Below are 16,353 nucleotides of genomic sequence, written 5' to 3'. Positions count from 1 at the left end.
ACTGAAATTGAGGGCGAGTTCCCTGCTGGAGGGTTTGGGGAAGGATCCCTTGAAGGAAAGAGAGGGATTTCAAAAGGTGGAAAAGGGAGAGAGTGAGTGAAGTGCAGGAGACTAGATGAGACTAAAAAAAGTGGGGGAGGGAAACAAAAGAGACAATTCGATTGGGACTTAAGAGCAGAGTGAATTTAGGAGGGAAACCGAGATCCGGAGCCAAATGGGTGAGAGTCTTGAAGGCCAAGAAGTATATATTTATTCCGGAGGCACTGAGAAGTCATGGAAGGTTTTTTATAAGTAGAGTGATAACATCAGAAATGTGTATTAGGAGGTTATTTTGACAGCTCTTAAAGAGAGATACTGTGTGATAGCAACCACTCAAAATCTTGGTCCTAATCCAGGGGAGAAGGGATGAAGCTTGAGCAAAGAAGATGAGTATAAAAGGGGGAACTGGGTACTAAATATTTTTAAGAGGTAGAATTGACAGGATTTGGAAACTTATTGGGAGGGAGCTAGATAGAGAAAAAGGAATGATAAAGGTTTTGAGCCTGGGTGGACTAAGTAGATGGTAAAACAATGGGCTTTTAAAAAAAAATTAAATTAAATTTTGGTAATATATTATTTTTTCCAATTATACATATAGTTTTCAATACTAATTTTTCTAAGATTTTGAGTTCCCATTTTTTTCTCTCTCAACCCCTTACCTTCCCCCTCCCCAAAGCAATCTAATATAGGTTGAAGATTTACCACTCATTTTTAACATATTTCTATGAGTCATGTTAGGAAAGACAAATCAGAACAAAAGAGGAAACAAACCAGGAGAAAGAAAAGGCAAACAAAAAATGTGAAAATAGTATCCTTCAATCTGCATTCAGTCTCCACAGTTCTTTCCCTGGATGTGGATGACATTTTCCATTCCAAGTTTATTTTCAGTGGGATCACTCAGTCTCAGAATTGAAATGGACCTCAGAGACTCTCTAGACCAACCTTTACCTAGAAATAAATCTCTTCTACAACTCAACTGTCAGGTAGTCACCCAACCTTTGTTGGAATATCTCCCAAATTCCAAGATAGCCTGTTTTCCTTTTGAACAGCTGTAACTTTTGGGAAGTTTCTTCCTTACTTTAACCCTAAATTCTCCAGAATTTCTGTCTACTGTTCCTAGACAGTCAGAACAGAGGAATACCCCTTCTACAGAATACTGGAAGGCAACCATCTTATTTCCTTCCTATCTTTTCCAGACTAAATATTACCACTAACTGTGAGTGAGCCTGGAAGAAATGGTTTTGGGATCTTTAACTATTAGTCTCCCTTATTTTTTATCTTATGGAACTTTTTCTTAAAATATAATACCAAGAACTTAATATAATGGCCTTAACCTGGTTCTTTTAAAGAAGACTGAGATTGCATTACCTTTTTAAAAATAGTTTTTCCCAATTATATGTAAAGATAATTTTTAACATTCATTTTTACAAAATTTTGATAAGATATTCTTTTAGACATTCCATCTTGCTCTCTATCACAATCATTTATTAAGCACTTATAACTGCTTGGCACTGGATTTAACAATATAAAAGTAATACACTTCTTGACCTTAAATATTTTGCTTTCTCCTTATACAATGTTCACAGATAATTCAGTATATATGTATATACATACATACATATATGTGTGTATATATAAACAAATATAAACAGGATATGGGTGGGTATTCCAAATTAGACAGGAATCAGGAAAAGCTGAAATCAGGAAAATCAGGAAATCACACTACGTGATAGCATCAGGGATTTCAAGAAGGAGAGCATTATCTAGGGATGGGGAACAATTTGTGCATAAGAATAGAGGAGGGAAATATATTATTGTATATGGGAAACATCAAGTAGTCTGGGTGAACTAGAGCAAAAAATGTGAAGAAGAGTAATAAGTAATAAGCTAAGAAACATTGTCTGATAGTGAAGGCATTAAATGTCAAACAGAGAAATTTAAATTTTATCCAAGAGGCAATAGGGAATTGCATCATCATGAGCAGAAGTCAAACAACATTTGATTTGTTCTTCAGAAATATCACTTTAACATATATAAAGGATGGGTCAGATGAGGGAGAGGGAAGCTAAAAGGAGGCCATATAGGCTAATGCAGTAGTCCATGTGACAGGTGACGAAGGCCTGAACTAGGGTGATTGTGGTATGAGCAGAAAGTAATGCATATGAGAAATGTTGAGAGTTAGAAATAATAAGACTTGACAACTGATTAGATATGGAGGCAGGTATGGTGAACTAGGTGAAGAATTGAGGATAACTTATAGCAACTGAAAAAAATGCTCGTGCTGTTGATAAAAGCAGGGGACTTAAAAAGAGGGATGGGTTTGAAGAGTAAAAGAGTGAGTTCTGTTTGGGAATATTGAGTGATTATGGAACATCCAAGTGGTGATGTCTTATATAATAGGTGTCTCCTATTAGGAGGTGTGTTGTGGAGATCAAGAGAGAGATGAGGGCTGGTTGTGAATAGAGTTAGAATGTTAGAATTGAGGGTTTTAGAATTCTGTGTTAGAGAATTGGGAGTTATTTATATAGACAGGGTAATAGAACCCATGGGAGCTGATAAAATCACTGAGATTGTGTGTGAAGAAAGAAGAGAAGGCTTAGGATACAATGCTGGTATACACCAATGCATAATACATAGGGGATGAGGAGGCATGGATATATTATAAAGAAAACTGAGAAGGATCAGTCTGACAGGTAGTAGGAGAAATGAGAAAACAGCATCACAAAATTTAGTGAGGTCAGAGTTATCTAGAACTAGGGTTCTTAGTATTTTTTTTAATGTGTCATAGATTTTTTTGGCAAGTGAAACCAATGTTCCTTTTAGAATAACATTTTCAAAAATGTTAAAAATGCTAAACTTTAACTAGAAGTTAGTGAAAATAAAGATGTAATTTTCCCATTTAAATTCATATAAGTCTACCCATATAATCCTAGATCCTAGATCATCTACAGGTTTTATGTTAAGAACCCCTGATTTGATAGGAGAAGATTTTGATAGGGTTAAAAACCACAGAATAGCCAAGAAAACTATAGAAGGGTTGAGAAAAAAAATTAGATTTAGGGCATTGGTGATCTTGAAGATTGTAGGTTTAATCCAGTGCTAGGATCAAAGCAAAATTGCAAGGGCCAAGAAATTATTGAAAGTTAAGAAAATGGAGCAATAAATGTAGTCAACTTTTTCTAAGAGTTTGAGAAAGAAAGGAAATATATAGAATGATAGCTTGAAGTGATGGTTAAGTTTTTAAGGAAGTCTTTTTTTCCCTCAGTGAAGAAGATCTAAACATACATGTAGGAAGCAGGGAAGGAACCACTGGATAACAACAGTTTTAAATTGGGAATGAAGATGAATGATCAAAGGGGCAATACCCCATAGGAGATAGGAGAATGGGTTTAAAAGTACATGTAGAGAGAATGGTACCTAATTCTTTAAAAGTAGAGCAGAGAAAGAGAGAATAGGGAATGTGTTGAGATGACTTTTCAATGTGGAATTTGGGAGAACTCCTGACAAATTTTTACAGGGAGGTATGAAGCAAGGAGACCAATTAGTCTATTGCCATACTCTAGAAGGGAGGTATTGAGGGGCTGATGTAGGATAGTGACTATGTGAGTACAGAGATAGGAATGGAGGCAAGAGATGTTGCGAAATTATAGAGACTGGATAGGATTTAGCAACTATTGGTTATTTATAGTTATGATAATATGCCCTACACATGTAGGGCAAGTGAGAAGGAAGAGTTAAGGATAACACTGATGAACCTGGGAAACAAGACAGATGATAGTGTTCTTGGAACAAGAAGGCTGGCTGTGTAGATTTGGAAGTCCTGTAAAGAAAGATAATATGGTAGGCTAGATAATAAGTTGGACAGCTGGATGGCACAATGGATAGAGTATTGGGCTTGAACTCAGTGTGATCCTGGGCAAGTCATGTAACCCTGTTTGCTAACTTTAAATAGAATCACCAAGAGTTGTACACAACTGAAAAACAACTAAACAACAACAAAAGATAATTGAATAGGTAATAGGATAATCACCGGATTTGATGAGACAATGGAAAGAGCATCTAAAAGGACTTTTTACTTCATTTACCACAGATAATGTATATTTGCAGGAGTGGTGGGTTTTTCCAGAAAGATAATAAACTGTATTTTGTGTTTGACATGCCAATAGGATAAATGCTTGTTGAATTAAATTGATAGTGGGTTGAAGAAATAGAAAACCATTTTAATAACCCAGGAAGTCATAATGAGGATGGAAAAGAAGGGACAGATTCACTGGTTATTAAATTGATATTACATGGGACTAAGGCCACACATATAAACATCATAGTCTAATGGAGGTTATAACATCCTTCCAGATAAGCTCATATAGAAGAATTCATATTCCATTAAAATATAGGATGTTCCAAAAGTATTACCATAGCTTTAAAGTGTTAACATTTATAAGTGTTAATATTTATAAAATAATAAAACTATTAAAATTTAAAAGTATACAAAGACTTTTGAGATATATTAGACAGTTGGATTAAACATGGTATTATATATCACTAAGTTTAGTGTAAATTTGGAGGAGATTTCAGGAGACAGGAGTCATTTATGTTGTGAGTTGAGCCATAGAAAGATTTGTTCATTACTAAATATTGAGTGGGTATTGCTACTCTTATTAGGACAAAATGCAAGATATTCAGTCAAGAAATATTTGTTAAGTGCTTCCTATATTCTGGGCACTGCGCTAAATATTGGGAATACAAAAAGAGGCAAAAGGTACTCCCTGCTTTCAAGATGCTCACAATCTAATGTAGAAGACAAGTAAACTATGATTAATTATTCAATACAAATTAATGTTATTATAAATGTAGCTGATAATTCATAGTATGTAAATTATCTATGTCTGGTGAAACCTATGGACCTTTTCTTAGAATCATGCTTGTAAATGCAAAAAAAAAAATACACAAAATGGCAAAATAAACCCCAAACCATATAAATTATGTTGTAATACAATGCCTGTGCATGTATGTGTATGTGTGTGTACACAGACTTCAGATAAAAAAGCTCTGATTCAGAGAGACATAACTATTGCTTATCCAATGGCAAATAATTATTAGTTGTCCTTAGTAAAACCCTGAATTGATTACTAAGTAATTAACTCTCCAAAGTCAAAAGAACACTAATATTTGGATTAGTCCCTTGTCATTAAGGAGAAAAAAAAAAGAATTGTGTAGTCATTGGAGACCATTCAAAATCTGATTCTAACCTACCTTAATATATCTCATAAACCTCCTCTTCACTCTCTCCATGTTCTAGCCAAAAGAGATGTATTTGCTATTGTTCTTCAAATTTGACTTTCCATCTCTTGTTCAGCAACATAACTCCCTTTTCCCCCAAATGCCTTTGTACAGTTTGCTCCCCTAAACTGGAATGCTCTCCCTTTTTAAAAAAACAATTATTAATGGTACTTTATTTTTTCAAATATGTGTAAAGATAGTTTTCAACATTCATTTTTGTACGACTTTCTCCCTCCCTCTTTTAGCTTCTCCTTCCCCAAGACAGCAAGCAGTTTGATATAGGTTACACATGTATATTTATTTTTAACATATTTCCATATGAATCATGTTATACATGAAAAATCAGACCAAAAGGGAAAAATCTACAAGAAAGAAAAAGCAAAGAAACCCCCCCCCAAAAAAAAAGATTAAAATAGTATGCATCGATCCACATTCAGTTTCCATAGTTCTCTCTCTGGATATGTATGGCATTTTCCATCCTAAGTTTTTTGAAATTGTCTTGCTGAGAAGAGAGTCTATCATAGTTAAGCATCTTGCTATTATTACCGTATGCAGTGCCTGGTTCTTCTTACTTCACTCAGCATCAGTTCATGTAAGTCTCTCCAGGCTTTTCTGAAATCAGCCTGTTCGTAATTTCTTATAAAACAATAATATTCAATTATATTCATATAGTATAACTTATTCATCCATTCTCCAACTGATTGGCATACATTCAATTTTCAGTTCCTTACCAACAGAAAAAGATGCTTTCTCTTCTCACCTCTGCCCCTTAGAATTCCCAGCTTCTCATGAGGTTTACCTCACATAGGAGACACCCCTCTTTTGGGAAGACTTTCCTGATATCTCTCGTTGCTAGAATTCTCTCTGTCCTTATTTACTTATATGTTTTTGTACTGTTTGTTGTCTTACTCTCATCTCACCCAAGAAGAATCTAAGTGCCATGTAGTGTTCTGGAATAGACCCAATGCCTGATACGTAGTAAATATAGTAAATAAATTCTGGTTGTATTGGATTGTTTATGATTTTAGAGTGGTGGGGAGGGGAGAGAAATAGAATTTAGAGGAGATTTTTGGTAGGGTCGAAGTTTAGACATTTTCATTTTTCTTTTTCTAGAGGTTGTTTTCTGTGGAGAGATTAATTTATAGCTGGTTCATGAAGACTTTCTGTCCTTTTATTTTTTCCCATAGTTCTGAAGAATTATCTGCATGATATTCAACAGAAGCATGTGACCTTCAGTGAACGAAAGGGTTTGCAAAGTATTGCCTCATTAGTGTCCACTGTAAAGGAAAACCCTCAGCCCATCCCTGCCAGGACCCAAGGCCATTTCCCCAAGTGGCTCAATGGTTGTCTGATTCGGATTGGACCTGGGAAGTTTGAATTTGGAAAGGAAAAGTACGCCCTGACTGGACAATGGAAAATCATTTGTATTGTTATTACATACAATAGGCTCTTTCCTATTCTAGATCTCCAACCCTTATTTTTCCAGTTTGAAACTCTACACAACCCTGATCAGCTCCCTACTTTTTCCTCTCCTTTTAAACTACACTCAGTAGGCTGATGTTATTGATAACTATGATCTATTCCTGGTTGAAGGTACAATCATTGGTTCGATGGCATGGCCCTGCTTCACCAGTTCAAGATGGAGGATGGCACTGTGACATACAAGAGCAAGTTTCTCCAGAGTGACACCTATAAGACCAACAGCCTTCACAACCGGATTATGGTCTCAGAATTTGGGACCCTGGCCCTGCCTGATCCATGCAAGAGTGTTTTGGGACGCTTCATGTCAAAGTTTGAGCCCTTTAGTAAGGAAAATTCTATATTTAGAATGTTCAGGTGTTTAGTATTAGGGAATATTTTAATTAATTTTTTATAGTGATCAATGTGGTTATAAACTCCAAAGATGATTTTTGTGGGTGCCTGAAACTGTTTTGATGATTTTCTAAACTCTTTAATTCTATATTTAGGACCACTGTAAAGAGATGGGGAGGTTATCTGTATTAAGTGGATCTTGGATTTATTTTCAGCTATGACAGACAACACCAGTGTCAACTGTGTGAGGTACAAGGGTGATTACTACGTCAGCACTGAAACCAACTACATGAATAAAATGGATCCTGAATCCCTGGAAAAAATAGAAAAGGTGAAGTGTCAGTCATGAGGGAGAAAAGAGAGGCTGCCATTTCCTTCTTTCAAAAATAGCTTTGGAGACAGCTCACAACTGAATAAGAGGCTGGATCCTTAAACTTTGAATGAACTTCAGTCTAGATCTCTCTCCTCTGGTGAGCATAATTGTGCTCCAGGATGATAAGTATTTTATTAAATCAGGATGACTCAAAATCTACTTCTCAGTGATGAGAGAGGAGTGGAAGAAAAAAAAAGTTTTTCTGCTATTGTCCCAAGTCTTCTTCCCTCCTTCCCCCAACCAGATTTTCTGTGGTCCTTGAGGCTGTGATTCCAGGGAAGCTTAGGAGCAAGGAGGTCTGGGTGGCAGTAGTGGGAGTTTGCTAGAGCCAGCTTGTACAGACTCATAACTGTTAAATCTTCAGTGCACATGTTTATACTTCAGGACTCCCACAACTCCTACACATTAGGGCTTGATTTATTATTTTGTTGATTGTCTAGATTTAAGAAAGTGATGGAGAAGATGAGAATAATGCAAATTCAGCTTAACAGTATATCATTTGTAGCCTTTTATACCTCAAGAGGTTGATTGTTAAACACTTTCATAACACTCTCCTCTGGAACGATGATTTTAGACAATTCAGTCTACATCACATGAAGAGGAAGTGTATGACCTCCATGTATGCTTTCCTCTATATGGTATCTTGGTTCAGTAGAGGCTTGTGCTTGAGTTATAATTATGGTTTTAAATTTTAAAATTTGCATTGTTGGAGAAATCTTAAACGTATATGGGATTTTTATCCATAGTTTTTACCTTTTCAGTGGCAAAATAATTTTGACCTGTCTCCTGGAAATTTTAGTGGGATTTAAGTTTGTTTGTGAGAGTGAGAGATTTAAATTTATATAATCATTAACCCCTTTGGTCGAGGGCTAAGAATTTACTGGTGTCAGGCTCTTGACCTTATCTCTTCCAGTACAGAGAGCCAAGACTCCTTCATCTTATAATTTTAGAGAATTTAGGGATACCTTGTTTGTGCAAGATGTGCATGCACACACACACACACACACATATATGCACACCTCTACTGTTTTTGAGACTCTGTATAAAGGCATTTCTAAAGACCTTTTTTTACCATTCCGCCCCCCCCCCCCCAGGCTGGGGTTAAGTGACTTGCCCAGGGTCACCCAGCTAGGAAGTGTTAAGTGTCTGAGATCAGATTTGAACTCAGGTCCTCCTGAATTCAAAGCTGGTTCTGTATCCACTGTACCACTTAGCTGCCCCCCTTATCATTTTTTAGCAAATGTTTTACCAAAACATTAAAAACAAAATCTCTGATCGACTTTAATTTGCAGGTGGATTGGAGCAAATTTATTGCAGTGAATGGAGCAACCGCACATCCACATTATGATCCTGATGGGACTACTTACAACATGGGGAATTCCATTGGGTCACATGGTAAGTAGGACTAAGAGTCTTTTTTTGGGAATTACCTGGGCTAACTGGCTCCTCAAAATTCCCTCTTCCGTCTTCCAGTTGGTCTCTGTTAGTGAAGCACTGCCATGTTTGAGAAAGGGGACCATTATTTTCTGTTTTATCTCCTCCCTCCCACCCCAGAGTCCCCATGGAAAAGATTGTGAAAGGACTTCCAAAGCACCAGTCCTTTACTTAAAGGATGTCACTTCTCAGTGGACAGAAACCAATCTGTGATCCTTTTGCAATTGTGATCCTATCAACATAGACATTCTCTTCCTCCCTTCCCTTCCTCTTTCCTTCTTGAGCAGGTCATTTGCTTGTGGCTCAATTTTTGTGCCCCATTTCCTTTAGTTCTGATGATGCATATGAATGGAGGAGAACTTTTCAGGACTTATGTTTTAGGCATGCATATTTGGTGGAAATAAGAATTTTTTGAGATGACCAGAAACTATAAATTATTATTATTTTCATTTATCTATGTATTTATTTATCTATTTATCTATCTATTTATTTATTTATTTATTCATTCATTCATTCATTCATTCATTTATTTATTTATTCATTTATTTATTTATTTATTTATTTATTGATTCATTCATTCATTCATTCATTCATTTATTTATTCATTCATTTATTTATTTATTTATTTATTTATTTTTTCTGAGGCTGGGGTTGAGTGACTTGCCCGGGGTCACACCGCTAGGAAGTGTTAAGTGTCTGAGATTTGAACTCAGGTCCTCCTGAATTCAAGTCTGGTGCTCTATCCACTGCGCCACCTAGCTGCCCCCAGAAACTATAAATTATAAAGAAAATTATGATAAAAGCGACATCCTGTGTTTTTTTTGCTGAGCGCAATGTCCCTCACCAATAGCAGCCTGAGACTGAGACTGAGACTGGAGTCAGGAAATCTCGTCTTTGTGAATTCAAATCTGGATTCAGAAACTTTATACTTGTGCGATCCTGAGCAAGTCACCTAACTCTGTTTGCCTCAGTTACTCATGTGTAAAATGAGCTGGGGAAGGAAATGGCAAACTTCTTCAGTATATCTGCCAAGAAAACCCCAAATGAAATCACAGAGTCAGATACAATGTAAAATGACTGAACAGCAATCCTTACCAATGGATTCATTTGTATCTTTCAGTATGTAGATATTTAATTCAATAAGCATTTATTAAGTTACTATGGCTGCTGTTAGAGATACAAAAATAAAAGTATAAACCCATCACTCAGAGAGACATATCTTTGAGGTCTATGTTTTGTGTTTTTGTAGCTCAGGGCTGTGTACATATATGTATGTGTGTTTGTATTTGAATGTTCTCTGTCTACCAATCAATGCGAGTTAGCTTGTTGGTTTATGCCTGTGGGTGAGTTGTAAGTGTGGGTGTATGTATGTATACGTGTCAGTAAATATAAGATGTGATGTTTGTGCTGCTATTTTATGTAGTATCCTTTAACCCTGTCTGTAAACCCAGCTATACTTAAATTCTCTGATATTATTCTCATATAAACCCCCAAAGGAAAGAATATTTTGTTATTTATGGTTTATGGAAGTAGAGTTTTACTCAGACAAATATTGCCCTCTATTTTCTCCTTGGGCAAGTCATGTAGCCTCTCAGTTTCCTCATCTGTAAAATGCAGATAAAAATCCTGTACTTCATAGGTTGCTTGTGGATATCAAATGAAATAATATGTATAGTGATTTTTTTAAATCTGTAGGTTATATATATTCTAAGCTTAGGATCATCTTCAGATTTAAGAAGTATTTCATCTATGCCTGGCACATAATAAATAAATGCTTGTTGACTGACAATATTTTCATTTAAATCACTGATAAAATGTTAAAAGAATAGGACCAGAGCTAGAGTTATATGCTTACTTATGTTTTTTGTGTTAAATTATCTTATTATCTGTTATGTTTATTTTAACCAACATTCTTTGTATTCTGTAATTTAACCAGCTAAAATTATTTAACTGTATTGTTATTCAGCCCACATCTATAACTTGTGCCAAAGAATATTGTGATTTTCAAATGCCCTGCTGAAATCTAGAACATTTCTCAGATCTACTAGTTTGTAACCCTGTCAAAACAGGGAAATCACATTAGTTTGGCATAGCTAGACCTTCATAAAGCTATGTTGGCTTCTGGTGATCCATCTTTTTTTTTTTTTTCTAAGAGCTTAGGAAGTATCCCTTTTAATATTTATTTCTAGAATTTACCAGGCTCATTGACTTATAGTTTAAAAATACCCATCTTATTTCCTTTTCATAAAATACATTATTTTACCCATTTCTAGAGGTGAAATTGACCATTTACCATGATTCTTCAAAGATGACTAACTCAGTAATATTATATGCAAATTTTTTTTAGTAGCCTGAGATGTAGCTTGGCTGGGCTATGTGGTTTTCCCCACATCTTCTTATCTTAGGCTTTGATAGCCTATTTAACATTTTCTTCTTTCTTTTCCAGCTTGAAAATAATATTTCTTAAAAGAGAAAATAGAAATTGAGTTTTCCTTTTTCAAGTCAACAAGGGATTTTTTTTTAAACAGTACCTACTTTGTATTATTAAATACCTACGTAGTATCAGGCACCAAGCTTAATTCTGAGGGTATAAATAATGGCAACAAAAACATTCCCTGCCCTCAAGGACTCCAGTCTAATTTATTGGAGGAAATAACTATTTTCTGATTTCACCTTTCTTTTAGTGACAATAACTGATAATCTTTTTATCTCCAGTGCCTAGTACAACTTCTTGTATATAGTAGTCATTTAATAAGTTTATTGCTTTGCTTATTGATTTGAACTGAATGGAGCTAACATCCCGAGTTAGATTTTTTACCCTCTTGAATCTTGTTATATACATTTAAATTTACTAACAGTGTTTGCATCAAGTCTGATTTACTTAGATAGTTTTATTTAATATATGTTTTGATATTGAAGAGGCAGTGTGCCTCCTCTTTGGTCATTGTCTTTTACCTTTGTTTATTTTTAAATAGTATTTTATTTTCCAATACATGCAAAGATCGTTTTCAACATTCATCTTTGCCTAACCTTGTATTTCAAACTTTTCCCTCTCTCTTTCCCCTTCAGCAAGCAATCTGAAATAGGTTAAACATATGCAATTCTAAATGTATTTCTAAACATATTTGTTCTTGGCAAATAGGTGATGCAGTGGACCAAGTGTTAGAGCCAGGAAAACCTGAATTTGAATTCTCTCAGTTACTAGTTGTATGTCCCTGGGCAAGTCAGTTAACCTCTGTCTGCCTCAGTTTCCTAATCTGTAAAATGAGGATAATTATAGTACCTATTTCCCACAGTTGTGAGTATTAAATGAGATAATAGAGAAAGTCTTTGTAAGCTTTAAAGTGATCTATAAATGCTAGCAATTATTATTTCCTGTGTGAACTTTATAAAGGGCTTACTGAATTCCTGGCCAGGCAAAAATATACTTTCCAATTATCTTTCAGCTATCCTGTCCTATTGTTGGCTGGCCAAACTTTGCCAAGCATGAGAACTAATATAGGCTTGCCTTTGGGTCTTCTGAAACTCCTTCATTGTGCTGAGTTCTGTGTCTTATGTGTTGCATATTGCTCTGAATGTGGCTCAACTGCCTCCTTTAATAGCTCTCTCTCCAAATCTGGTTATGTAACTGTGCCTAGTTATGAATATTTTTCTTTTTAAGGAGTTAATATTAGTGTTGTGTTCAAATCAAGAGGCAGAGGGCCAGACTTGGAGTTAGAAGACTGGATCTGAATCCCACTTAGAGGATTTGCTAGCTGAACTATCCTGGACAAATCACCTGACCCTCATTTTCCTCATTACTAGAGGATAATGTCTATAATACCTTAAATAAATGTCCTGAGGTTCAAATGGCATAATAAATTTATAGAACTTTGCAAACGCTAAGTGTTTTGACTTTGCTTGTTTTTCTTTCTTTGTATCCTTGGCCTAAGTCCTTAGCTTACAGTAAGCACTTAATAAATGCTGGTTGACTGACTGACTAATATTCTATGTAAATATCAATTATTATTCAATGGATTTTTACTCATCATCCTTTTTAATCTTTCTCCAATATTTGATAGTTGATCACCTTCTTTTGGACACTAGCTTCTCTCTGGGTTTGTATGACACAGTTCTTGATTGGTTTCCCCTTTGATAATCTGACCTCTCCTTAATATTTAATTTTCAACTCTCAGTGGATGATCTATGTATCTATCCTGATTTCTACCTCTCATTTTCCAATGCCTCATCAACTGCACATGGTCATTTTGAATTGGATAAATATCTCAAACTCAACATTCCCAAAGTGAAGCTCATAGCCTTTTTCTCTCAGACCTACCCTTCTTCATCACTTCTCTCTTTCTTTCTAGGACACTGTCATTTTTTTCAGTCCCTCAGATTCACAACTCAGGAGTCATTTTTAACTCTGCTCTCATCCCTTCCCCTCCATAATCAGTCAGTTGTTAATCTCTTTCCTTACTTCCACATCTCCCTCTCTCCACTCAATCTCAGGTATTCTTCCTTTCTTGTATAGACTATTTAAATAGATTCCTAATGAATTTCCTTGCCTTCAGAATCCTCTAATTCATCCTGTACACAGTCTGCAATGTGATATTCCTAAAATATAGTCTTACCATGTCAGTCATCTGCTTAAGTAGTTTTTGTGATTCCCTGTTGCTTTCAGGATAAATTACAAATTTCTTTTTCTGGCACTTTAAGCCTTTTTTTACAATCTGGTTTCAATCTATTTTTTTCAGGTGCATTTTATATTCCTCTCTCTCTTGAATTCCATATTTCATCCATATTGACTATTTATTGTTTGCTATACATGCTATTCTGAGTCCTTCTTCAGAGATTATTCAGTTTTTGTCCTTGTACCATCATTGCCTAGCACATCATTTGTTTTCTTCTTAAACCTCACCTATTGGACAGATCAGATTGGATGCCTCATAAACATCTTAAGCTCAAGTTTGTCCCAAACTGAATTACTGAACTCATCTTTCCTCCCAAATTCTCCTTTTCCCCTATTTTTTCATGACTATTGAGAGAGCTACAGCTTTCCCAGTCTCCAGGATCTCAGAATAAAATTGACTTTTCATTCTCTCTTAAGCTCACTCTTCCCTCACATCTAGGTTGTTACCAAATTCTTTGAATTTTAGCATTGAAACAACTTCTGTAAATACACCCTTCTCTTCTCTGCTGCTGCCATCACCCTGGTCTCTCTCTTGGACTACTCAATATATTGTCCCCCTATTTCAAGTCTTTCTTCACTTCAATCTATTCTCAACTTAACTGACAAGTTGTGATTTTTCCTAAAGAGCAGGAATGACTATGGCACTTCTTTATTCAGTTGTTGTTTGTTTTTGGTTCTCCAAGAGGACCATGACATCAGGGAGGTAATACTATGATACATAAAGAATTAGATTTAAGAGCGGGAGAACTGTGCAAAGTTACCTCCCTCACTTTCCCCTTCAGAGCCATTTGGTCCAGTGGCGAGAGATGGATCACAATGACTGGAGATGGTCCTGGAAGCAGTGGGAAACTTTGACCTTTTTAAGTTAAGGTCTTAAATTGGTCTCAGTTTGACTGAGGCTGTTCCCATTCAATGATTCAACAAACCTCTAAGAACAAAGATAAAACCCTCTGTCACTCTAAACCCTTTACAATAACTCCCAGGGACAGCTAGATGGCATAGTGGATGGAGTACAAGACCTGAGTTCAAATGTGAGCTCAGGTACTTAACTTTTACTAACTGTGTGACCTTAGGGAAGTGACTTAACTTCAATTCCCTCATCAATAATAAGCAAACAAATAAACATGGCTCCCTTCTCCCTTTCCAGTATTTTGATGCTCTTTCCTCCTCTTATTCCTCTTTCTCTGCTTCCTTCCTGTATTTGAGTTCTAATGACACTGGCTAACTTACTGTTCTTCAAATTCGACACTTGATTATCAGAATAATTTACACAATAACAGCAATATTAAAGTTGTATAATAATACTAACTCTATTCTACACAATGACTAACTCTAATTCCAAAGGACTCATGATGAAAATGATAATACACTTCCTAATAGAAATTAATTCAGAGAGTAGATTGAAGCTTCATTTTTTTCCTCTTTATTTCTTTTATTTTCTTTTTTCCCCCCAGAACATGGCTAATGTGGAAATTTGTTTTGCATGACTTCATATTTATAATAGGTTTTATATTTCTTGCTTCCTCAATTGGTAGGAGAGAGATAGGGGAAGAAAGATAATTTGGAACAGAAAATAAAATAAAATTGAATTTAAAAATTGAAACATTCCACCAAGTGATTCCATGCATATTCACTAGCTTGTCTTCCATGTTTGGTATTCTGTCATTTCTTATCTCTTGTATCTTGGCCTCCCTTGCTTCCTCAAACCTCAGTTAAAATTCCATGTTCTACAAAAAGGCTTTCCTGAGCTTTTTTTTTCCTCTTTTTTTTTTTGCTTAAATTTTTTTCATAGATATGTTTTATTACCCCCCCTCAGTTACATGTAAAAACATCTTATCCTTCTTAATACTAGTATTTTCCCTCTGTTCATCACTTCTAATTTATCTGTGTATAACTTGTTTGAACATCATAATTTCCATGCTATTTCTCCCATTAGACTGTAAACTCTTTTTGTTTTTGTTCTTGCCTTTCTTTGTGCCCCCAGAATTTAGCACAGTACCTGGCACATATTAAGTGCTTAAGAAATGCATTGATTGACTGTATGCCATAGTGTATGCTTGGTAAATTCCTGTTGAATGGGAATATATTGAATTGAATATCCAACTCTAACTTTCATGTTCAGTCAGCTGTTGCTATCAAGGAAGAGAGATGAAAAACGTTCCAATGGATTAATACAGTTCTTTTTCAACCTGCTTTCAATGCTCTAATGCCAAGAAGACAATTTTAGAATAGAAATTTAGTGCTTGTGTTTATTATACAGCATTATAAAATAATTCTGGGTTATAGTTATCAGGCTGGTTGGTATTCTTGTGAACATATGTTATCTTTCACTTCCAAACTTACTGTATGAAATCTTCCCTTAGTGAAGCAGGAATGTTTCAATTTTTGTATTACCACTCTAACTATTTGCTCAGGATGCAAAGGAGTGTTGAAGCTTTTAGTCTGGCATGAACATTGCTCTTTAGATGGCCCTTCTCATTTTCCAGGTTCCTTCTATAATGTTATCCAGGTTCCTCCTCAAAAAGTGGACCCTGATGAGACACTCCATGGAGCTCGAGTGATATGTTCCATTCCTTTTGATCAAAAGATGAAACCTTCCTATTACCACAGCTTTGGTGAGTCCAAAGAAAAATAGATCAATAAAAGTTAATGGACCTTACTGATCCTCATTTATTATTATACACATGGGCTGCTTGGTTAGCCTAGTGATTGGAGCAGAGTTCCTAAATTCTATTCCATCATT

The 16,353-nt window shown here is 35.5% G+C and overlaps 1 protein-coding gene across 1 annotated transcript in view; it reads left to right on the top strand.

Annotated features, from left to right (window-relative positions):
* BCO2 (beta-carotene oxygenase 2) overlaps positions 1-16,353 on the top strand; it is a 39,930-nt gene that overhangs the window by 1,017 nt on the left and 22,560 nt on the right. Inside the window, exons 2-6 of the mRNA XM_074304251.1 lie at positions 6,507-6,711; positions 6,913-7,124; positions 7,347-7,462; positions 8,797-8,899; positions 16,097-16,225. Coding sequence (XP_074160352.1) covers positions 6,507-6,711; positions 6,913-7,124; positions 7,347-7,462; positions 8,797-8,899; positions 16,097-16,225 — 765 coding nt within the window. The remainder of the gene's footprint in view (positions 1-6,506; positions 6,712-6,912; positions 7,125-7,346; positions 7,463-8,796; positions 8,900-16,096; positions 16,226-16,353) is intronic.

This window comes from Sminthopsis crassicaudata, chromosome 3 (assembly GCF_048593235.1).
Source record: "Sminthopsis crassicaudata isolate SCR6 chromosome 3, ASM4859323v1, whole genome shotgun sequence".
Lineage (NCBI taxonomy): Eukaryota > Metazoa > Chordata > Mammalia > Dasyuromorphia > Dasyuridae > Sminthopsis > Sminthopsis crassicaudata.
The sequence above is the reverse complement of the archived record's forward strand: the minus strand, read 5'-3'. Positions and strand labels throughout refer to the sequence as shown.